Below are 24,109 nucleotides of genomic sequence, written 5' to 3' on the forward strand. Positions count from 1 at the left end.
TCCTGGGTCCCCAGGATCACACCCTGAGCCGAAGGCAGGCGCCAAACCACTGAGCCACCCAGGGATCCCCACTTGGACAAATGTTAATGTTTTAGTTGTTTAATTCATCTGAAAATTTTGTAAATGTATGGTATGCAATAAAGATCCCACTTTATATTCTTTTAAACAGAAATCGAATTATCTTAACTATTTATTAAATAGTCCATCCACTTCCTCACTGATTGGAAATACCATCTATCATAAGCATACATGCAACTGCTTTTAGACTTTCTGTGACTTATCTTCCTAATACTATACTATTATCACCATATTTTAACTTCTATAATTTTATACTGTGTTCTGACAGCTGGTTGGACAAGTTTCTTCTCAATTTTTTCCTTGTCATTTTTTTCTTGGCTATTCTTGCACATATAACTCATCCATATGAATTCTGAAATTGGCTTGGTAGGCTCCACTAAATTCCTTTGGCAGAACTTCTAGACAGAGGGAGTAATGGTTATCAGACTTACTCTCCTACTAAAAACAATCATACAACTGGGGAAAATATATGAAGTAACTGTTTTTAGGCCCTGGAGAAGAGACAGCACAGGGTTGCGAATCTTGAGAGATAGATCATATGTGATGAGCACCAAATCTATCCCAGATTTATACCTAGGAGCATTTTCCAAACCACAGCTTAAGGATGTAGAGCCCAAAGATACAGTAGCAGTCTGACTGGGCAGATGACACAGAAATCAGAATTCAGAACTGGCCTACAGGGCTGGAATATTGAAGGCAGGATGTGAGTGAGAGAGGAGCTATGAAGAGCAGAAACCCCCTCCAAAAAAACATGCCTCCAAGCCCCCTTGAGTCTGGTCAAATACAAAGTTTCTTATGCTCTGGGCAGCAAGGCTCAGCAGAGAAAAACCAAGAGCTAGAGATGAAGAAGTGAACAAAGATGCCAGAGGTTACAATACTGAGAGGTGTTCAAGTTCTCAGACTTTGCTAAACACTTCAGGCATTTGTTTGAAGCCCTAGAAAGGCCACTAGTACTACAGCACAAATGTAAAGACTACTCTGGTTCCACTTTAAAGTAGCTTAAGTCCAAGCCTCAAGAGAATCTAGCTGAGCCAGCAGAAAGTTAAGTGCTTACCAGAAGAAAACTCAACATTTTTCTTTTAGAGATGATAAAGTAATCCATATTCTCAAATACTTCGCAATGTTTGGGCCCACAATTTAAAAAAAATCACAAGACATACAAAGAAGCAGAGAATCTAGACCCAGATGGGACAGAGATGTTAGAATTAGCAGACAAAAACTTTAAAACAATTAATATAAATATGTTCAGGATTTAAAGGACACGATGGGCATAATGAGCAAACAAATGGGGAATCTCATCAGAGACACTGATAAGCTTATAGTAGATAAGACACTCCAGAAACAAAAATGCCAGGGAAGCTGAAGAAAGGCCAATAGAAAGTATGCAAACTGAAGTGCAAAGAGAAAAAGTTTGAGAAAATGAGCAAAGCTTCAATAACCATGGGATGATATCCAGATTCAACATATGTGAATTTGGAATCCCAGAAAGAGATGAGAAAGAAATGAGGGCAGAAAAATAAATGAAGAATAAACACAATTTTTCCAAATGTGATAAAAATATCAATCCATATATCCACATCATCCCATAAGCCATGAGAAAAATATACAAAACCATACGTAGGCTCATCATGGTCAAATTGCTTAAAAAAAAAAAAAAAAAAGACAAGACCTAGAGTACTAAGAGTAGCAAAGAAAAAACAGATACATTACATACAGAGGAATAACAATACAAATGACTACTACCTTCACATAAAAAAACTGCAAAGTAGAAAGTAGTGAGAAGACATCCCCTAAGTGCTAAAAGAAAAAATTATCCACTAAATTAGAAATCTACATCTCAGCAAAAATATCCTTTAAAAAGGATAAACAAGAAGAGAGAATTCATCACCAGGAGAAATTCATCACTACAAGAAATAGTACCTGAAGTTTTTTTTAGGCTGAAGGGAAACGATAACAGATGGAAACTTGGATCTACCTACACAAAAGAATAGAGTACTAGAAAAGGTAATTAAGAAGGCAGATGTACAGACCTTTTTGTTTCTTATTTTCTTTAAAAGAAAATGGCTGCTTGATGTTTTGTGGGCTCATAACATATACAGAAGTAAAACTGTCAACTGTCAATAGTTGGGTAAATGGAGAAAGATTTTTTAAGTTCTCACATTAAAACTTTTTTTAAGATTTTATTTATTTATTCACGAGAGACAGAGAGAGAGAGGCAGAGACACAGGAGGAGGGAGAAGCAGGCTCCATGCAGAGAGCCTGACGTGGGACTCGATCCTGGGACCCCAGGATCATGCCCTGGGCCGAAGGCAGGTACTCAACCACTGAGCCACCCAGGCATCCCTCACATTAAAACTTTTATAAGGATATAGACTATAACCTCTAGAGGTTGCTACTAAATAAAATCCAAGACAAAGAGCAAAGCTAAAAAGCCCAAAGAGGAGATAAAATGGAATACTAAGAAACAATCAATCTGAAAAAAATGGAGGAAAAAGTAAACAAATGAGACAAGTAGAAAACACAGAGTAAGAATGCAGACTTACACCTAATTATAGGAAGAGTTACATAAATATAAATGGGTTATGCTCTCCAATTAAATGGCAGAGATTTTCAGACCCAAATGCTTAGAAACAGTTTCCCTCTGATAGCTAAATACATAAAGCACATTCAATGGATGATAGCAGTTACCTGTAGTAGCAACCCCAAACACTGTGTGCAATTGTGTGAAATGACTTGTGAACACAACCTAAAGGTGACTCCAGTATAATCCACAGGAGAAAAAACTGGAACGTGAGGGTAGTTGATAGGTGACATTAACTGACACTTTATATTCATTCACTTGTTTTTAATTTTCACAAAGACTCTATGAGGAAAGTACCTTTGATACTCATTTTATAGGGGAGCAGACCAAGGCCCAGAGAGATTGAAATCATGTTCCCAGGATCACATGCCAGTGAGCCCATGCTCTTAACCACCCTGTACTGCCTCTCAGCTGAATCTAACCAATTATACTGCTGCACTTGAAAGGTACTAGGTCACCCAAGAGGAGGTGCCCAGCAACCGTAAATGGCAAGACTAGTCAATGTGTCTCCTGCCTGGCCCCGGGGGAGGAAGTACCTGACCAGTTGATCATGCAATTTCCTTGGCAGGTGTGTGCACATGGCAGAGATGGCCCCATCACATGACCCAACCCTGAGGAAGCTATTCATCAAGATATTTTTTCAACAAACTTCCTTGCTTTATAGTTCCAGGGCCCATCGACAAAGTCAGCAAAGTAGGAAAGCCCTGACTGAAGCACACAAATATTCTAGTCCCTTTGAAAGTTAGCATTGTTATCATAAATAAGTAAATTGGCATCTGGGTTATGTTTCGGGCTCTCCTAGGTTTATTAAGCATGACTCAGTGCCCCCAGAACATTCTCATCTCTGAGTAAAAAGTGAAAATAGCACTTCTGGACCTTCACACCTTTGGAAGAAAGTCCTAGACTGGGCTGGCCCTGGCAAGGCTAAATGCTCACAGGAAGTTGCACAAACAATGGAGACAGGCTGGGTCTAAGTGGGCCCCCTGAACACTCCTGTTGTCAAACTACAATAGCATGAGCCAAGAAAAAAGATGATAATAAATGCATGAGCAAGAATCTCTAAGCATGTTGTAGGGCATATACATGGAGAGTTGCCAAAGAGATGAGATCCTTATTCATTAAATTTAACCAAATTATTTATCAAAGAACATTTCCCCCAGGGAGGCCTCTGCAGAGTTTCACATGAATCACTCATGCCAGTTAGAAAACAACTGATTAAAAAAGAGAAAGAGAGAGAAGAAAAAAGAAAACCATTTCAGAACAAGGTACCAGAGAGATAAAGGCATTCCAATGAGACCAGGTGAGCTCAGTATGAAATTATCAATCTGAACAGGGATTGGCCAAAATGGGGAAAGAAAGATAGTGAAGCCCCATAAACATTCTCCATCACAATGAGCATATACAGTCCTCCTATATTTGATATACAAAATCCACAAAAATGACTCTTCCTTGAAAAAGTCCATGAAAACTCCCACCTAAGCTACCTGCACACCTCTCACTGATCCATTCAAGCCATATTTTTGCACAAATCCTCTGAGCCTTCCCCACCCTATACTGACACTGCAGTGCTTCTCACACTGTATGACTCCCAACACTCTTCCCTGTTGTTGGGAGATGGCTCACTGGCTCCCTCCCTTCAGTCAAAGTCACCTGAGCAGGGGCACCTGGGTTGGGTGGCTCAGTGGTTGAGCATCTACCTTTGGCTCAGGTCATGATCCCAGGGTCCTGGGATCGAGTCCCACATCAGGCTCCTTGCAGAGGGCTCCTTGCTTCCTCTGCCTATGTCTCTGCCTCTCTTTCTGTGTGTCTCTCGTGAATAAATAAATAAAATCTTTAAAACAAACAAACACAAAGTCATCTGAGCAGAGATGCCTTCCCTGAGCTATATGTAAAAGCGCACCTTCCAACCCTACTACTCTCTAACTTGTTACCCTATAGTATTTTTTTCAGAGCACAAGCACATATCATTAACATATTTTGTAATTGTCCACCTTCCATGTGTAGAAGGAACTCTACAAGACTGGGAATTTTGTTTTGCTTTCTATGATATCTACAGAATTTAGAACAAGGCCTCTCAAGAGAATACACTATGAATAAAATATTGTCATTCAAAGTCTAATAGGGAAGAGAATCCTAAGCAGACAGATCTCATCAACAGGATAACGCGGTGGCATAAAGGACTTATAATAAGCTTGGCCTGTGAGAGTCAGAAACATTTCCTGGGGGGAGAGAGGCAGGGTGGGACTGTGAGGGGAGGGTAGATGCAGGGGCATTCCAGGCAGGGCAGGCAGCATGTGGAAGAGCCACAGAACATAACAGAACATCTCACACAGGAACTCTGTGGAGCTGCAAGGAGGGGATGGTGACAGGGACAAAAGACAAGGCTGTAACAGGAAGGCAGAGCAGCATGCCAGAGCAAGGAGTCACTGACTGGTTCTGACCTGAAGAGCAGTATGACCAGATTCGCATTTCACAAAGGTCTCCGTGGAGACAGTAGAGCAGTGGTGGTAGGGGTGGGGTGTGGAGAATGAAGGCAAATCTGTAGAGAGGAAGAACATTTAGGAGATTACTGCAAAGGTCTCTGCAAGGGCCCTTGATGCTAAAAGCTAAGACGATGGCACTGGGGATGAACAGAAAGCAGGTGTCTTGAGTGCACATCACTGGATGCAACAATATCTCCCACTTTTCCAAAAATGTGGCTCCATCCACTATCACATCTTATAGAAAGTACCTCTAAAAAAAAAAAAAAAAAGTGAGAGTTTTTGAGGCCCATTTCTCACACATGCATACATGCAACACACATAAACACATCTAGCAAAACCAGGTAGGACCGTGTCCAGAAACCACACCAAGTAATGAGGTAGCAACTCTTTCTTTCTCCACTCACTGCTCTGCTGTCCCCTGAGTCAGCATCTTTGTCAGGTGGGCTCTTTGCCTACAGTGTCCCGCAGCAGCCACAGGCTTAAATAAGTCTACGAGGCGCCTGGCTGGCTCAGCTGGAAGAGTATGTGACTCTTGATCTCAGAGTTATGAGTTCAAGCCCCATGTGGAGTTCAGAGATTACTAAAATAAATAAACTTAAAAAGAAAAAGGTAAAAATCGCAAGGGAAAGGCCTCCAACGAGACTCACTAACACCCACGGGCAGGAGATGCCCTGTTCCGGATGGCAAGCCTGAGCTCCACACCCTGTGACAGCAGAGACTAACATGGGGGGGGGCTGCCCGGGGTGGGGGGGGCTGGTTCCTCAGGGATGACCCAGGCACCGCCACCGGAAAACAGAACAGATGCGGGCAGACGCCGTGGCCTTCTCTGATTCCTTGAGGGGGACATTTGCAGGTGCTTTTCCCTAATTCCTGAGTTCCTCCCCGAGTGATGTTGCCCCACCGGAGGACTGGCCAACTCCTGGCAGCACTCAGTTCTGAGCACAGTCTTCCTCACGCTCCCAACAGGCCATGTGAGGAGCCTCCTTACCGTCCCCTCCCACGGAGATGGAGAGCCGTACACTACCTTGCCCAGGGGTCGTGATGCAGCCCAGGGAGGCCCACGAGCCCTGGGCCTGCTCACGCCAACCCTCTAAAGCAGCCGTGCTGTGGGAGGTAAGACCAATCGGTGGAGAGCTCGGGAACGACGGTGCTTCCTCCCCATTCCAAGCCCTCCAGCATCTCCGGGTCCCTTGGAGGATGAAATCCACAGTCTTCTTCGTGACATCCATGACCCTGAGCCTTCCACACCTTCTTCCCACACCCCCGCTCCAGCCAACCGCATCCCACTTTACTTCCTGGGCCTGGCAACAGCTGAATAATTAACGTTCTCAGAGCACAAAACGTTTTCCCAGGCCGCAGTGCCTACTCCTGCTGCTCCCGTCTGCGAATGGCTTGCCACCCCTCCTCCCCACGTGGCAAGACACCGCTGCTTCTTCCTCCCCTGCCCATCACACGGTGCTGGGCCTGAAATGTCTCCCCCGGCTTGGCTTTTCCTCACACAGGCCTGGTTCAGTGCCCCACCGCACACTCTCTCATCCCCTTGTCCATCATCTTCCCATAGGACACATTATTTTATAATTATTTTATATCTATTTTCATTCCATTGAACTATAAAACATAAAAGCTCCTTGAGGCTCCGACTGCGGTTTTTATCTCTCCCTAACACGCAGCACGGATATGTGGTACGCAGCAGTGCTATGCTCATTAAATGAATATTCTCAAGACCAGAATTGTACACTATTGGCAACCTTTTCAACCTTCATAAGTTCTCCTGCCTTATATTAGCGATACCTTTTCTTTTGCATGTATAACATACATAGATGATTCAGGACCAGGGCAAGGAATAAAACACTCCTAGAATTTACTACAGGAAGAATTTTCTCCTATCTGAACAACTTGAGAGGATTCCTTTTTGTTGTTAGAACATGAAAATATGTGAAATCATCCCATTAATACCTTGGCTGCAGGAAACCCAGGCTAAAGCTGCCAGGCTTTAGCACTAACCGAGGTTACACGGTTCTAGACAGAATCGTCTCTTCATTCCCCCCATTGTATGACAGTTACTATAAAGCACCTTAAGTTATTTTGGGAAGGAAATAGAGCCACATAGGACACACTAGATAATTAATGGCTCTCATTCGATGTTTTTGCTTCCTGAAGAAGGTAACAGAAACCAATGTCTTTGCCAAACATGTTTAGAGTCTGTTCCAGTGGGAGCTAAATAATGACTCCCAGTCTCCGGCCTAGTCTCCTGTGCCTCTGTCAGTTCTCCGGGTCTGATCCACTGGATGGTAGATCTCTGTTCCCAACATCATTTCATAAATAAATACAAATGATTTGACCGGCCTCTTGGGACCATCACACGTTACCTCCTCAGGTGGGAAAAAATGATCAACTCAAGTTACACAATGTTTTTAAAAATGAAACAAGATTGAAATGTCCAATGATGAGGATGAGGATGATGGCTAAGATTTAACTAGTGATTACTCAGTGGGAAGCATGATTCTAAATACTCCATGTATATTTACTCATTTAAATACCATGACAACCTATGCAGCGGGTTACTCTTATCATCAGGCTACTGTTACGTACAGGTAAGAAAACTAAGGCAGTGAGAAGTTAGGTCACTTTCCAAAAGGTCACACAGCTGCTAAGTGGTGGGGCTGGAATTTTAACCTATATATTTAGGTCCCAGGCCCATGTTCTTGACCACACAGCAAGGTGGCATATATAGAAATAAGACTGAGATGGCCAGAGCCAAAAGTAAGTGAGACCTTTAGAAGAAAAAAGAAACTACTGACTAAAAGTATAACCTTCGGTCTATCTCTTTTATTCCTAGACTCATTACCGTAGATTATAATCAACACCTGAACAATAATGTCCCACTGAGAGCATGATGAGAGGAGTGTGGGACATAAGGCAACACAGAGCTGGGCTCCCACTCCCCCTCCAGCGCATCCTAGCTGGGGATGCCGGGCACGTTGTTTCACACAGAATGCACAAAGTCTGCTAGTTGCAGGCTTTGCAGACTCTCCCCCAGTGACCATGACTATGCCAGTCCCCTTCTTTTAAGGGCTGTCCTCTCTCTCCACCTCCAGGATGCATGGTTGGTATGGACTCAGCTGGCTGGGATACTGGTCTCAGGGGCCTGGTTCACCTGAGACAACCACAGTATCTCACTGCCTGGGGAAGGGATGGGCACAAGATCCAAGCTGGGAGCTGCCCCTGGTACTTTCCTAACTGGAGGAGGAGAAGTTTTTCCTGTCCAGTTACAAAGCTGTGAGGACTTCAGCCTCAGTTCCAGGGTATTTGAGAAAATAGAGAGGCCATATAGAGGATTAGAGAGAGACTGTGGGCATCGCAGACCCTGGTTCTAGGGGCCCCCGCTCTATTCCAAGGTAACCAAACATCAGTCAATTAGCCACCCTGAGAGAAGAAAAAGAATTTCTCTAGGTTTCTATCACTTTCAACTAGACAAGCTTTAACCTGAACTCTGAAACTCAGTTCCCTCCTCTGCAAAATGGGGAAAATAAAACAATAGCCCAACCCTCCCAGGGCAGCTGGGGAAATATCTGAAGTACTTTGCCAGCGTGTCTGAAGAACAGAAAAGGCTCCGTGGCTATTAGCTCTTGTCCCAACAGCCTACCGCCAAAGACTGTGGAGTCATTCTCAGTTTCTCTCTGTCACATCCAATACATGACAGTAAGTTCTGTTGGTCCCTCATACTACATCTATCACCCAACCACTTCTCGAAATCTCCACTGCTACCACCCTGGTCCCAGTAAGGATGTGAACTACTACCCATAACCTCCTAACGACGCCCCCTCCCCCTGCTTCTGCCCTGACTCTGACAGCCTGTTCTCCACACAGCAGTCAGAGCAATCCCATTCAGGTGTCGGTCAGAGATGAACACGCTCCAGGGGCATCCCATCTCCCTGAGAGTAGATGGCAACCTCTGCCCATCTGGCTGCAGCCTCGCTCTGGGCTCTCCTCCTTCCCCACACTCTGCTCCACAATAGCCTTCTTGCTTGTGCTCCAACAGTCACCAGGTTCCCGCCCCAGGGCTTTTGTGCTGGTTTCCCCTAATCCAGGGCAATCCTTTCCTACATGGATTCAAGCCTTGACCCTTCTCCTCCATTAGGTCTCCTCTCGTGAAGCAGTCTTGAACACCCTGTTTAAAACTGCAGCCCCCTCCTCCCCAGCCAATCCAGGTCTTTTTCTCCATAGCACTTACTTACCACCATCTGACCTAATTTATCTATTCCCCTACCTGTGTATTGTCTATCTCCTCTTTCTAGAACGTAGGCTTTATGACGAGGGGTTTTGACTGTTTTGTTTCCTAGTCTTCCCAGCACATAGCAGACACACAATAAATATTTGCTATATGAATGAATTAATGAATTTGTCATCAATCCCCTTTTCTGGGGTTTGGAGGGAGGGTAAACGTGGACTATAACAGGAAAAAAAATAGGAAAATCTTAACTCGAAATTTCACTTACTTGGCACAGCGTACCCAATGTGTATGTCGGTACAAGGAATATAAGAAGCGCTGGCGATACATGTTCCATACTTTGATGGATTTGTCTTCAGAGGCTGTAGCTAGAAACTGGCCGTCAGCTGAAAAGTCTACACTTCGAACTGGAGCTGTATGAGCTTTAAATTCAGAGGATTTCCCTCTCCTGGAAAGAAATAGTTTAATACTTGTAACACTTGATTTAATTATAATCAATATCTAATCAGTATACAGACTTTGAAACATATAAAAGTTTAACTCCTATAAAAAAATTAACAAAAGTATAAAAAGTTTCTACATCAACACTCTTTAAAAAGCTGGTTTTATTAATTAAAGTCACAACTGAAATCTAACAAGAAAGACCCTTGGTGGTCCCACCCAGAAATGCACTTGCTGTTTTTGTTTTAATTGGAAGCTAGAGAATAATATTTTGAACAAATCTCAACTGTGAATTTTAAGCTCCTGCTGTTCCTCTAGAAATAGCAATAAATACTCTAAAGGGCCTGCAACCTAGAAAAGCTAACATAGATTAAATTAATAGCTCCAAGAGGGTGCTTTCAAACTGGGGTCACGCGGAACCTGTGTGGACGGGCTGTCTGGGCTGGGAGGGAAGAGATGCCCCTCGTGGCATTGTCCCCCTGACAGAATGTAGGTCTAGGTGATCTGACCTTGGGGTTTCTGTTCTCAATGAGAACTAAGACCCCCCGGGGTGCATCGAAGGCCTTGCTCAGCCCAGGCCCAATCTTACACTCACAAGCAAAACACATTCCAGTTCTCAACACTTTGAAATTTCAGATGCTGCTTCTTCTTCTTCTTCTTTTTTTTTTTTTTTAACTAGAGTGAGAGAAAGAGAATAGGAAAAGAAAAGATGGAGAAAATAATATGTGGCACTTAAGGAGAAATGTTAAAATAGGGGCAGGCTAGCAGATACACTGGAGTTGGAAGGTGGCATTTGGGACATACTACTTTGTGTCAGCATTCCAAAGTCCCCAAGACACTCTCTGAAGTGTCTTAGGGAGACACCTTCCTTCCCATCAGGAAGTCATCTTTATATGCAACTGTTTGAAAAACATCGGGAAACAGTTTGCAGAGCCTGGAAGGCCTTCTCAACTGCTCCACTTCTCCCACAAACGGACTGAGTGATAGTGATACTGCTATCCCTTCCCAAATACCCTTTCGATAGCTCTTCTTTCTATGCCAGCTGTGCTTACGTTAAGGGAGACACAGCCTCCATATCACTCACCAAGATTATTGCAAAAGCTTCTTACCTGGTCTCCCTGCTCTAATCTCTTAACCCCCTCCAGTCACCTACATACTCTGCTTATTACCTTGCTGAAAGTGTCATGCTCAGCACGTAAATCTCAGCATGGACGTGTCGCTGGCTGCCCTCCAAGGAGAAGTAGAATGCTCAGGCTCTCCGGCAAGGCATCCTGCCGGTACACTGAACCTTGGACTCAGAACAGTCGCAGAGCTTCAAATACACCTCTGGTTTTGCACTTACTGCTTTTTCTCAGCCTGGATTGCTTCCTCTGCCCCAACCCCCCTTGACCAACCCAGGCAGGCTTAATTGTTCCCTATCTGCTGCATCTATTTTGCTTATTACATAATACAGTACTTAAAAAAAAAAAAAGACCTATTCTCTTCTATCAAGCCATGAGTTTTTTGGAGGACAGGAATGATGATTTATTCATCCCTATAAAACCAGCGTCTAGCACAATATCAGGCATATGAAAAGAGCTCAATACATTTTGTTGAATTCCACTGGGAAGAGTCACTACTCAAAGCTCTCAGATCCATCCTGGCTTATCCCTCCAGCGGTCTGTAGAAGGTAAAACTGACTTTGTCCTCAGTTTCCATCACCTGATACATGATCACATACTAGGAAAAATGAAAATTAATATTAAAGAAAATGGGAAGGAACATTCAGTGACGTTTTGCCAGAAAGTTATATGAGTGGCAGTGAGGAGTATAGTTTGGCCTGAATTCAAGAATACAGCATAGACAAAATAAAGGAAAGAATGGCATCTGCCGTGACCGGGAAGCCAGGAGACAGCCCGAATCATCACAATCTGCCCTGCTCTTGAGTTCTACACTCCACTCTCCAGCAGGCTACCCTGCTTGCCTTCTTTCTAAAGGGCCTGCCTCTTGGTGACCCCTGGATCCGGTCTCAACAGGAAGCATGTAAGAAACCATAAAAGGAGTGCCTTGTGTTTGTTATGCTGCCATTTAACTGGTTTGTACTTCCCCCACCTTGTCTTGGCATTTGCTCTCTGCCTCCCACACATTTACCTACCCTGTCTGCCCAAGTTCTCTTGATGGCCTGCTGTGAAGAACTCCAGGCCAGAACTGCCTCCATGCTTGTTCCTACTATTCTTCCTTAGCCTGCCAGTCACCTGGTGTGAGTGATGTTTGTGAATATGACCACCTACCACCCCTCTTACCCCTGTTCATGCTTGCCCCTCCCACAGGAGGTGGAATCTATCAATCTCTCCTGTTCAAACTGGGCTGTGACTTACTTTGACCAATAGAATGAGGGAGAAGTGACACAGAAGTGTCAGACCCAGCCTTTCAAAGGTCTAGTGGCTTTCATTTTTACTATCCTAGAACGCAGTTGCCATGCTCTAAGGAAGTCGTTATCCTGGTGCAGAGAGGGCAGAGGGCCAGGGTGCCCCAGCCAATAGCCAGCAGCAGGCCCCAGGCATATGAGTGAGGTGCTGGACCTCTAGCTCAATGAAGCTGCATGAGTAAGAGCCAACATTAAATGGGGTAAAAGAACCATCCAGACAACCCACACAATTATGGAAAAGGACAATTATTGTACTAAGTTTTGAGGATGGTTATGCAGCAATAACTGATCTATCAGTTTCCATCCCAATGCTATGATCCATGATTTCCCTGGCCCCAAAATGATATGATTTGGAAAGTGGACCAAGAGATAGCTACACAAGCCTAACTGTTACACTTAGATTAACGCATACAAATTAACAATTTGGTGTGCTTTTAGCACATCTACCCTTGTATAGTTTGTTCACTGAGAATTCCTTGAACTGGTAATGGAAGACTGAAGCTGTGTTATGCTGAATACAGTAGAACCACTAATCCTAAATCCCCCAAATTAAAGATTTTAGAACAGCTTCCCTTCTGGACCCCAAACCAGTCTCCCTCTTTCCCACTTCCCCTCTACGTTGCCACCCACAATGGCATTATAACATGTCACTTCTTTTCAGTCATTTTTGCTGCCATCAGGTTAACGTTCAGATTTCTCAGCATGGCGTTTCCCTTGGGTGGTGGCAGAAAAAAAAGAAGGGCCTCCTGGCACGGAAATGCCCTGTGAACTTTCATTTGGGAGTGCCTGAGACTGTTTAGTCATATACCACAAATGAAATCCTGCCATAATAGAGCCAAGGAAAACGCTCAAATTCTTATTCTCTGAGGTATTTAGGGAGGGGAAATGATATGATCTGTGGGATTTGTTCTAAAAATACTCTAGCTTAAAAAAAAGAGAGAGAGAGAGGGAAGAGAGCAAGAGGATGGGTGAAACAACTAATAACTACTGATACCAATAGCTGCTGGATGTGGTGGAGGAGTAAAGGGGGGAGGGACTGCTGTGCTATTCGTTCTATCTTCATGTGTGTTTGAAAACATATAACTGAGAATTCCATAAAAAAAAAGAGTTCAAAAGCTTTTAAAAAAATCATGGGTCAATAATTGCTTAAAACAGATAAGCTATCACGTCTGGGATTTAAAAAGCCTCCTATAGAGAGATTTGTTGTAACAGGATTGGACCTTACACGAATGCAATGATTCACACATTTGTCAGAAACTTTCTTTAGCAAGAAAACTCTGGAGCCCAATAATGAATGACATGCACCAAAGAATAGTTCTGGTACAGGATTAATAGAGATCCAAAGGCCCCCAACAGATCCACAAATGGGCAATAGTAGAATAAACTAAAAAATTTCAGTTATATATGTCAGTGTGTATCTCTCTGGGGAGACAATCTGAAGTTTACCATAGATTTATAAAGAGATTGATAACCATCCCCCTGCCAAAAACAAAACAAAATTTTAACCCCTCCCCCCCAAAAATCAAGCATATTTCCATAGTTAGAAATAGGTTCCAAATAGAAGAGATAATTATGAGTTAAAGATGAAGAAAAAGTAGTATGAAATAGTTTGCTAGCTTTCGGAAAAGGGCAACACATCCTGCATGTGACTCAGACTAGGTATGGGAGTTCAGGCATTCCTGAGAAGTGGAGGAGCAGCCAGGCTCGTTTTCTTTCACATTCGTACGTCCACAGCATAGCAGGTATTTATTTGTTGCTCTTACTTATCAGGAATCCAGAGTCTAACAGTTCTGTCTCGTGAAGCTGATGCCAATAAGTTTCCAAGTGGAGAAAACTGCACGCTGGTTACAACATCCTTGTGACCCACGTATCTGAAAGCTCTGGCTTGTGGCTTGCAATTCCATAGCATGAGAAACGTATCCCAAGAAGCCGTAGCTATTAGGAAAGAGAAGAACAAACCACTGATTGTTGAAATGCAAATGTAGGCATGTCTCATTACAATGGGGCAGCATATCTAGTAACAAGACGTCCAGGTACCAGAGGACTGGACATTGTAGGGCTGACCAAGCAGTGGAAAAATATTTTTAAAGTAACCCAAAGCCACATCATTAATGTGTGAGCTTGGCTGCATCCTATGCTACCACAAGTCAGGATCACTGGCCCCTGCCATTGGGTTGGAGCTCAGTGACAATTTACTAGAAGGTGGCGGAACAGTGTAACACAGTCCACGGAACTAGGAGAAATTTGTCTCTAACTCTCAGGCTGCCTGGGAAAGTTACTTAACCTCGTTGTCACAGAGTGAATGCTTTTCCTGAGAGGGTCGGATGAGATGAGTTTTGAAAACTGTTGATGTGGAGATAATTTCACACTTAAGAGGAAACATAAGAATAGTATAAAGAAGATTAATATACCCTTTGCCAGATCTGCCTGTTGTTAATATTTTGGTTTATAATTTACTCTTCTGTTCACTTGTGCTCACTCTTTCCATATGCTTGCAAGCTCGCACACACAACACACAACACACACACACACACAAACACAATTTTTCTTTCCTGAACCATTGGAAGTAAATACACCATCATGGCACCTTTATTCCTAAATACTTCATTGTGTTTTCCTAAGAATAAGGATATTCTCTCACATGCCTGTGGCAGTATCGACCTCAGGAAAGTTATTATTGACAATACTTTAATCTACCAACTGTTTTCCAATTCTGCTAATTGACCCAGTAATGTCTTTTATAGCTCAATAAGGTGATCTTGAAAGTCTCTTTCTGCTCTCTTATGACATTCTACAATTAATAAAAGAATTGTGTATGTCAGACATTAGCTTAAGGCTTTAAGGAAATAAAAACAAGTGCAATCAATGGTGGAAATAAATGCTTCAAAGAATAAACGAATAAACGAATGAAAGATAGATCTAACTCTTGCCCCCAAACCAAATTTTATTTTATTTTTATTTTTTTTCCAAACCAAATTTTATATATGCATGGAGACCAAATTATCTCAATAACAGGAATCAACAGGTCAATGAGATTCACTATCTAGGTTGTAGAATTCCTAGAAAAAAACGCAACTTTATAAACTTGAAATACAACTAGTATTGCTGTTAGAAGAGAATATAAAGTCACTGAAAATCTTCTAATTTCTTTAGCCGTAGATAAAATTCACCCGGACTTAGCCTATGCACGTCCTATGCAAGTTCTATGTAAAATAGTTAAAGTGAGTTTTGAAGTTTCAAGCTACTACCCCTTTTTAAAAAAATACAAAAAGTTGATGTTCTACCACAATTCATAATATTATTAAATATTTATATTAAAGTCTAAATTTTCAGGAGCTAATGTAGACAAAATGGGGAAAACAATGAATTATCATACGCATTACAACTTTGGACCCTATTTGAGTTCTAAAGTATTATGCTGCAAATAAGATCTACACAAAGAATTAAGACACAATCCCTTACCTCAAGGAATCACAACAGCATAGGGGAGACAGTTCATTAATAAATCATACATGTTCAGACTTTTATAAATTATCCTATTTTCTGTACGTCCCACTCCTCTTCATCTGTTGTGCCCCTCCCCACTGGCAAGCACAATTTGTTCTTTGTATTTATCGGTCTGTTTCTGTTTTTGTTTGTTCATTTTGTTTTTTAGATTCCCTATATAAATGAAATCATATGGTATTTGTCTTTACCTGACTTATTTCACTTAGCATAATACCTTTAAGGTCCATCCATGTTGTCACAAATGGCAAGACTTCATTCTTTCATATGGCTGAGTAATATTCCAGTGTGCATGTGCGTGTGTGTATCACATCTTTACTCATCTATCAATGGACACTTGGGTTGCTTCCATTTCTTGGCTATTGTAGATAATGCTGCAGTAAACGTAGGGGTATATATATCATTTTAAATTAGTGTTTTTATTTTCTTTGGGTAAATACCTAGTAATGGAATTACTGGATCAGATACTTTTAATTTTTTCTGAGAAAGCTCCATACGGTTTTTCATAGTAGCTGCACAATTTATGATCCCATCAACAGTGCATGAGGGCTCCTCTTTCTTCACATCCTTGTCAACACTTATGCCTTGTCTTTTTTATTCTAGCCATTCTGACTAGGTTTAAGGTGGTATCTTGTTGTGGTTTTGATTTCTGCTTTCATAATTGGTGATGTTGAGCATCTTTCCATATGTCTGTTGGCCATCTGTATGTTTTCTTTGGGAAAAAAAATGTCTATTCAGCTCCTCTTTTAATCAGATTATTTGTTTTTTGGGTGTTGAGTTGCATAAGTTCTTTATATATTTTGGATATTAATCCCTTGTCAGATATATCATTTGCAAATATCGTCTCCCATTCACTAAGTTGCCTTTTTGTTTTGTTGGTGGTTTCTTCATTGTGCAAGAACTTTTTTTTTAATTTATTTTTATTGGTGTTCAATTTGCCAACATACAGAATAACACTGTGCTCATCCCCTCAAGTGCCCCCCTCAGTGCCCGTCACCCATTCAACCCCACCCCTCGCCCTCCTCCCCTTCCACCACCCCTAGTTCGTTTCCCAGAGTTAGGAGTCTCTATGTTCTGTCTCCCTTTCTGATATTTCCCACACATTTCTTCTCCCTTTTCTTATATTCCCTTTCACTATTATTTATATTCCCCAAATGAATGAGAACATACAATGTTTGTCCTTCTCCGATTGACTTACTTCACTCAGCATAATACCCTCCAGTTCCATCCACGTTGAAGCAAATGGTGGGTATTTGTCGTTTCTAATGGCTGAGGAATATTCCATTGTATACATAAACCACATCTTCTTTATCCATTCATCTTTCGATGGACACCGAGGCTCCTTCCACAGCTTGGCTATTGTGGCCATTGCTGCTATAAACATCGGGGTGCAGGTGTCCCGGCGTTTCATTGCATCTGTATCTTTGGGGTAAATCCCCAGCAGTGCAATTGCTGGGTCGTAGGGCAGATCTATTTTTAACTCTTTGAGGAACCTCCACACAGTTTTCCAGAGTGGCTGCACCAGTTCACATTCCCACCAACAGTGTAAGAGGGTTCCCTTTTCTCCACATCCTCTCCAACATTTGTGGTTTCCTGCCTTGTTAATGTTCCCCATTCTCACTGGTGTGAGGTGGTATCTCATTGTGGTTTTGATTTGTATTTCCCTGATGGCAAGTGATGCAGAGCATTTTCTCATGTGCATGTTGGCCATGTCTATGTCTTCCTCTGTGAGATTTCTGTTCATGTCTTTTGCCCATTTCATGATTGGATTGTTTGTTTCTTTGGTGTTGCGTTTAAGAAGTTCTTTATAGATCTTGGAAACTAGCCCTTTATCTGATACGTCATTTGCAAATATCTTCTCCCATTCTGTAGGTTGTCTTTGAGTTTTGTTGACTGTATCCTTTGCTGTGCAGAAGCTTCTTATCTTTTTTTTTTTTTTTTTTTTTTAGAAGCTTCTTATCTTGATGAAGTCCCAATAGTTCATTTTTGCTTTTGTTTCTTTTGCCTTCGTGGATGTATCTTGCAAGAAGTTACTGTGGCTGAGTTCCAAAAGGGTGTTGCCTGTGTTCTCCTCCAGGATTTTGATGGAATCTTGTCTCACATTTAGATCTTTCATCCATTTTGAGTTTATCTTTGTGTATGGTGAAAGGGAGGTGCAAGAGCTTTTTATTTTGGTGTAGTCCCAATAGTTTATTTTTGCTTTTGTTTCCCTTGGTTAAGGAGACATATCGAGAGAAACATTACTAAAGCTGATGTCAGACATTACCGTCGATGTTTTCTTTTAGGAATTTCATGGTTTTAGGTCTTACATTTAGGTCTTTAACTCATTTTTTTTTTACTGAAATTGAATTTTTATTCCAAATGACTGTAATGGCTGGAAAGACAACAGAGAAAACTGAAAATGATTTGTTGAACTGGCAATTAGAAATGGTTGATTTCAGGAGAGCAAACAGTACAATGACAGCCTGGCACTCAGATAACAGTTCTAACTAAGAAAGCTTGAAAATAACCAATGTCCCTTTATTTTTTTTTTCTTTTCAATGTCCTTTTAATACACAATCTGGAGGTGCAGCATTTATAGCAAATAACTTCTTCTTTGAGGAAAGAAAAAAAAGGGACAAATCCACAAAATCCCAAGCTCAGAAATTAACATTCATTTAAGAACACATAGTGGTGAAGGTTTTGGGTAGAACAATTTTCACAGTTCTTAAAATGGAAGTCTTCAAAATTACTTCTTCAAATTCAAAAGCTAAAAACAATGAAGAGAGAACAGTTACACTGGCGTAAAAGAGCTGCTACCTGTCACAAAGATGATAATTAGTCCTGCTTCCAAATACAGTGAGAGCTGATGAACCTGACAACAGACTGCCTGGCATGCACTGACATCATCGTGAAACAGTTCATTGATAAGATCACACATGTTCAGAGGACTTTCATATATTCTTCCTTCATAGTGTTATGTGGTTAGTGATCCTTCCTGAGAAAAAGGCTTTTAAAAAATGTATTATTTATTTTAGAGAGGTTATATGCACATGCGAGTGGGGCAAGGCAGGGAAAGAGGGAGAAAGAAACTGAAGCAGACTCCACACTGAGCACAGAGCCTCATGCTGGGCTTGGTTTCACGACCCTGAGATCATGACCTGAGCTGAAACCAAAAGTCCGACGCTTAACCCGCTGAGCTACCCAGATGCCCATTTGAGCATGGACTTGAGTGCAGTGAGGAGCGATTTGGGCTAACACGTAGAAGAAGAACACTCTCGGGGCAGAAAGAACCCCACAAATGACTGTCCAAGATAATAATGTATTTGAAAGACTGAGGAGCAGCAAGGAGACCAGCATGTCCACAGAGTGAGAACAGTGGGGGTAAAAGCTGAGAAGAAAGGAGGTGCCAGGCAGAGCCATGGTAAGAAATGTGTATTTCATGCTAAGTGCAATGGGAAACCTTTAAAGGATTTTGAGCAAGGAGGGGATCTCATGATCTGAGTTAAAATTACCACTCTGACAGTAAGAAAAGGATGGTCTTTACAAAATATGATGTTAGGTCAATTGGATATTCATAAGGGGAAAGAATACATCTTGACTTTTTCAGTTTATACTATATACAAAAATAATTCCATATATGTTATAGATATAAAAATACAATAGGTAGAGTGACATGGTTTTAGACTAGAACACAGGAGAATACCTGCATGACCACTGGCGTAGGTGATGACATGACATAAAAATGATTAAATTACTAAAGGAAAAGTAATAATCTGTACTACACTAAAATTAAGAAACTGTGTTCATTGAAAGATACTACCAACTGAGTGAAAAGGCAAGCCACAGAGTGAAAGAAGATATTTACAACACATGTATCCTACATTTAACACAGAATCTGTAAAGAATCCCACAAAAAAAATTTTTTAAAAAGGCAGGAAAATAGGTAAAAGGCTTCAATGGGCACTTCATAAAGGAAGACATCCAAATGGTCAATAAATGTATGAAAAGGTGGTCAATTCAATTGGTCACCAGGAAAATACAAATTAAAACCAGAAGGAATGAGTTAGCACTAGTGAGATGACAATGAGATAGTCAGAATGACTACAGTGAAAAAGAGAAATAATACCAAACCTTGATGAAGACGTGAACCACTGGAACCCTCATATAATGCTGGTGGTTATAACCATTTTGGAAAATTATTTTGATGTATCTGCTGAAGCTGAATATACACTTACTGTTTGAGCAATCCCATTCAGTGGAACAGAAATTCTTAACGTATGTTTAGCAAAAGACCTATAATAATGTTTGTGGCAATATGATCCAAAATAGGCCAAAACTAGAAACCAAATTATCCATCAAAGATGGATACATAAACTGTCTTATATTCATAGTATGTACCTCCTGTGCAATGAAGTTTCATTTGGATGAAGTCCAAGAAGTAGAAAAACTAATCAATGGAGTTAGAAATCAGTATGCAGATTACTGGGGGACAGGGAGGGAGGACAGCGGCTGCAAGGCAGCAGGGGTGGGACTGCTGGGGGTACTAGCTCTGGGTGTCAGTTAGATGGGCACGTCATGTTGTAAAAATTATTCAAGTTGTCCAACTTGGGTGCGTATCTTGTATTTCAATAAAACATTTAGAAAAAAAATTTAAACTATCACTCTAATTGCTCTGTGCAGAATATACAGGAGGTAGGGAGACAGAATTGAAGAAGGAAATCAATTAGGAGGCTACAACAATTATCCAGTTAGGAGAAAGTTGTGGTTTGGACTAAAGGGGAGGCCGTGGCTCTGGGTACACTCTATATTTCTTCCACATTTTTCATCCATACTTCCTTAACCTGATCCCACCAAACTCTCACACCATGATCATAAAAGGTATTTGACTATCGATGTCAGTGTTGTATAAGGTCAATGTGGAATTTGCTTTCATACATTTCTACTGAGCCACACCTTATATAAACATTACCACATAATTTAAAATGTCAAAGCTTGTACCATTCATCATCTAACTGGCCTATTTTGAGATAAAATGTCAACAGCAGGAAGTCAAGAGAAAAGACTAACAAATCTACTCATTTGAAAAACTATTTATAAAAAAAAAAAAACTATTTATATCCTATAACAATAATTCACTGTTTCAAGAAATCTTCATCAGGACAAAGGAAAACATAAAGTCCGTGCTCACCTAGGCCAGTGCTGAGTCTCTGGAGGTAACAAGGAACATACTAATGGAGAACGTGTTTGCTTTCCATAATGTCCAAAAGGTCAGTAGTTATTGTGTCACCCTAAGCAGCAATAACTTTAGTCAACCTGAGATCTCTTGCACCTTGATTTAACCAAAACTGAAGTTATTTTAGAGGTTTGCTCCATCAGGAATACTATATCCTGGAAAGAAATGGCATTGCTTCCAATTTTTGAGTCTGTTGTCAAAGTAGCTTAGCTTTTCAATTGGTAATATATGTACATGATATGGGTATTTACCAAAATCTCCTTCCAGATCTTGGCCACCTGGTTCCACTTCCTTGAGGCAACCAATGTTAACCATTTCTGGAGTATCCTCCTATGTGCTTAAATATATGTCTGTTCACATGTATTTTTTATACAAATGGTAACGTTATCCCTGCCACTCTGCTTTTTGCTGCTGCATCTTCTTCCCACCAGCCCACTTAGTATAATATATTGGAGAGCAAGTTTTATCAGAACACAGAAGTGTCTTACTCTTTTCCTATTTTGGTAAAACTTTATTTTGATTATTTCAAGCTTACAGAACAGTTACAAAGTAATACAAGAAACTCCCTTATATCCTCTACTTTAGGTTTCACCATCATTGACATTCTTATTTGCTTTATAGTCTCTTTCCAAACACTCTTATATATGCATTTTTTTCCCTAACGATTTGAAAGAAAGTTAGAAATGTAATGTCTCTTTACTAGCAAATACTTTGGCATGTATTTCCTAAGAACAAGGATACTCCACTGACATAGATCATAGTACAGTTAACGAAGTCAGGAAATTAAGTGCTATTTAATATATTCTTAATGCTTATCCACGGTCTATATATAGACCTTGTCAATTATAGCTATTTTCCTCAGTCCATGGTGTAATCCAAGGACATGCACTGTATTAAGTGCCAAGGGTCTTTAGTCTCCTGTAAACTGGAAAGATGTCCTAAGTCATTTTTTTGACTTGATATTCTTTATTGACCTTGATATTCTTAAAGACTACAGATCTGTTACTTTTGGAGGTTGTTCATCAATTTTCTTCCTGATGCTCCTCACGATTAGATTCAGGATATGTATTTTTGATAGCAAATCCACAAGTTTTATTGTGCCCTTATCATCCATATTAGGGTGTATGTGACCTCTGTTCCAATTTTGGTGAGATTTACTTTAATGACTTGGTTTGGGTGGGTTTTGCCTCTTAAAGTTAGTATCATTCCCCTCTGTCATCAGTAAGTTGTTTGTAGGGAGATAATTTAAAACTATTTAAATACCCTATTCCTCAATGAGCTGTCACACAATTTGAACATCCTTAATGTTTTTCTAACCCATCCTTCTTTGCACAATTTACTAATTCATTAGAAATTATATTAATTAATATTTTAACTAATGAACAAATATATAATTTAACTTCTTATTATAAGGAAGAACTTTCCCTTTTCTTCTATTTATTAATTTATCTTTTCTATTTATCTAATTTTCTTCTATTTCTTTTATTTATCAGTATGGACTCAGATTATAATCCATAGCTGTCATTATTTATTATGACCCTCCTCCTATTCCAAATTTGGCTAATAAGAGCTCCTTAAACTTGCCTCCATGCCCTCTAATATGTGTCCATGTTCTTGGAGTACTTCTTTCCAGAATCACTTCTAGAACTACGATTTCTGCTGCCGATGTTTCTGATGTACCTGTTCTGGGGTTCCCCTTGTGTGTTTCCTTCCTTGCAAGGGATCATTACAATTTTGCACGCTCTGTTGCTTAATGCCTGACTATGGTTGCCTCATATATTTTGTATCATTTTACAGTTGTTTTCAGGCAGGCAAGCAAGTTGGATTACCAACTACCCATTTGTGACTGGAGGGGAATATGCCATCTTTTTGATAGCTACATAGTATTCTATTGTAGCTACACCTTAACTTATTTAACCAGTCTACCCCATGTAGGTTGTTTACAATCTTGCCCTTTCACAAATGATACTGTACTGTACCTGTGTCATTTCTGATGTGTGCAAGTTTATCACTGTGATCAATTCCCAAAAGAATTATGAATGGGTCAAAGAGTACATGTTTTTAAACTTACCAAAAAGTCTGTAATCACAATATAGTATTTTTCACAACTTTGTGCATTTGGATTATATCCCTCTCAGGCCTTTCCGCCCCATATTCAAGAGAGTCCTAATAATTCAGATCACCTTATATACAAGTTCTTGAACCTTTCAACTATTTCAGAGGTCCTTCTGATTATGTCCCATTCATATCCCACTATCAGAAACTCAGATTTCTAGTTTGAGGGCATCAAGATTTTGTACTTCCTGTTGCATTTCCAGGTTCGTACTGGTCTTTGGGTCATAAAAAGAAATTCCAGGCTGTCTTCTTCAAGGAAAAATACACAAGGACATCTTCTAAGGAAATCTACAAGAAGGAGTTCTCTATAATTATTTTTAAGAAAAAAAATATGTAATTCCCAAGCATATACATCTATAAACTTAGATAAAAGAAGGCTGCCCAATAAAAAGATAATATTCTAATCTTCACTAGATAAACTTTATTACTTTGAGAATTAGTTTGTGCTATTCAAGTACTGTATAATAATATAAATAAATGATGGCACTAACTGAACACTCCTCTGCCCTGAATGTGGGAATATTTAATTATGTGTTCCTTCTAGCTGACACTAAGTAATTATCTTACTAGTGTAGTAAGCATGGTCTAAAAGGAATCAGACTCCAAACTAGCCCTATAGAGTTCAGCAAAGTTACTGAATCTTCATCTGTAAAAAAGGATGGAAACACTTCACAGGTTACTGAGTCTTCCCATCCCCTTTCCTCGATCCTTCCCAACCCACCCTGTGAAACCCAAGAGCCCACCGCCTTCTAAAAGGCTATCAGGTATAAATCTGCCATACTTTATGTTCTGTTTCTCTCAGCCATGACCAGAAGTAGAAGCCTTGAGCCCCTCTGATCATCAATCACATGTACTCACCCCCAGAATGCTTGGATATCCCCCGGGCTGACCCAACACCTATGCTCTCCTTTCCAAAAGTTACCGCTGGGCCAGACAAACACCCACTAGATGCTCTCCCTATACCCACCTTCTCCTCCCTGAAAGTCCCTTCTCCTCAACCACTTATGCCTGACTCTGCTTGGGAGCCCCAAGTTCCCTGAAACCCTCTCAAGGG

At 40.9% G+C, this 24,109-nt stretch overlaps 1 protein-coding gene across 4 annotated transcripts in view; it reads right to left on the reverse strand.

Annotated features, from left to right (window-relative positions):
• The window catches only part of POC1B (POC1 centriolar protein B), a 94,860-nt gene that overhangs the window by 59,238 nt on the left and 11,513 nt on the right, over nt 1–24,109 (reverse strand). For 2 of the 4 annotated variants that reach the window (XM_038558627.1, XM_038558625.1), the window contains exons 3-4: nt 13,985–14,156; nt 9,642–9,821 (exon numbers count right to left, since the gene is read on the reverse strand). In XM_038558627.1, coding sequence (XP_038414555.1) covers nt 9,642–9,821; nt 13,985–14,130 — 326 coding nt within the window. In that variant the 5' untranslated portion in view covers nt 14,131–14,156. Of the gene's footprint in view, nt 1–9,641; nt 9,822–13,984; nt 14,157–14,505; nt 14,527–18,259; nt 18,475–24,109 lie in introns of those variants that run through there. The other 2 variants (XM_038558628.1, XR_005370466.1) reach the window with 2 other exon arrangements.

The sequence above is a fragment of the Canis lupus genome, chromosome 15 (genome assembly GCF_011100685.1).
Source record: "Canis lupus familiaris isolate Mischka breed German Shepherd chromosome 15, alternate assembly UU_Cfam_GSD_1.0, whole genome shotgun sequence".
Lineage (NCBI taxonomy): Eukaryota > Metazoa > Chordata > Mammalia > Carnivora > Canidae > Canis > Canis lupus.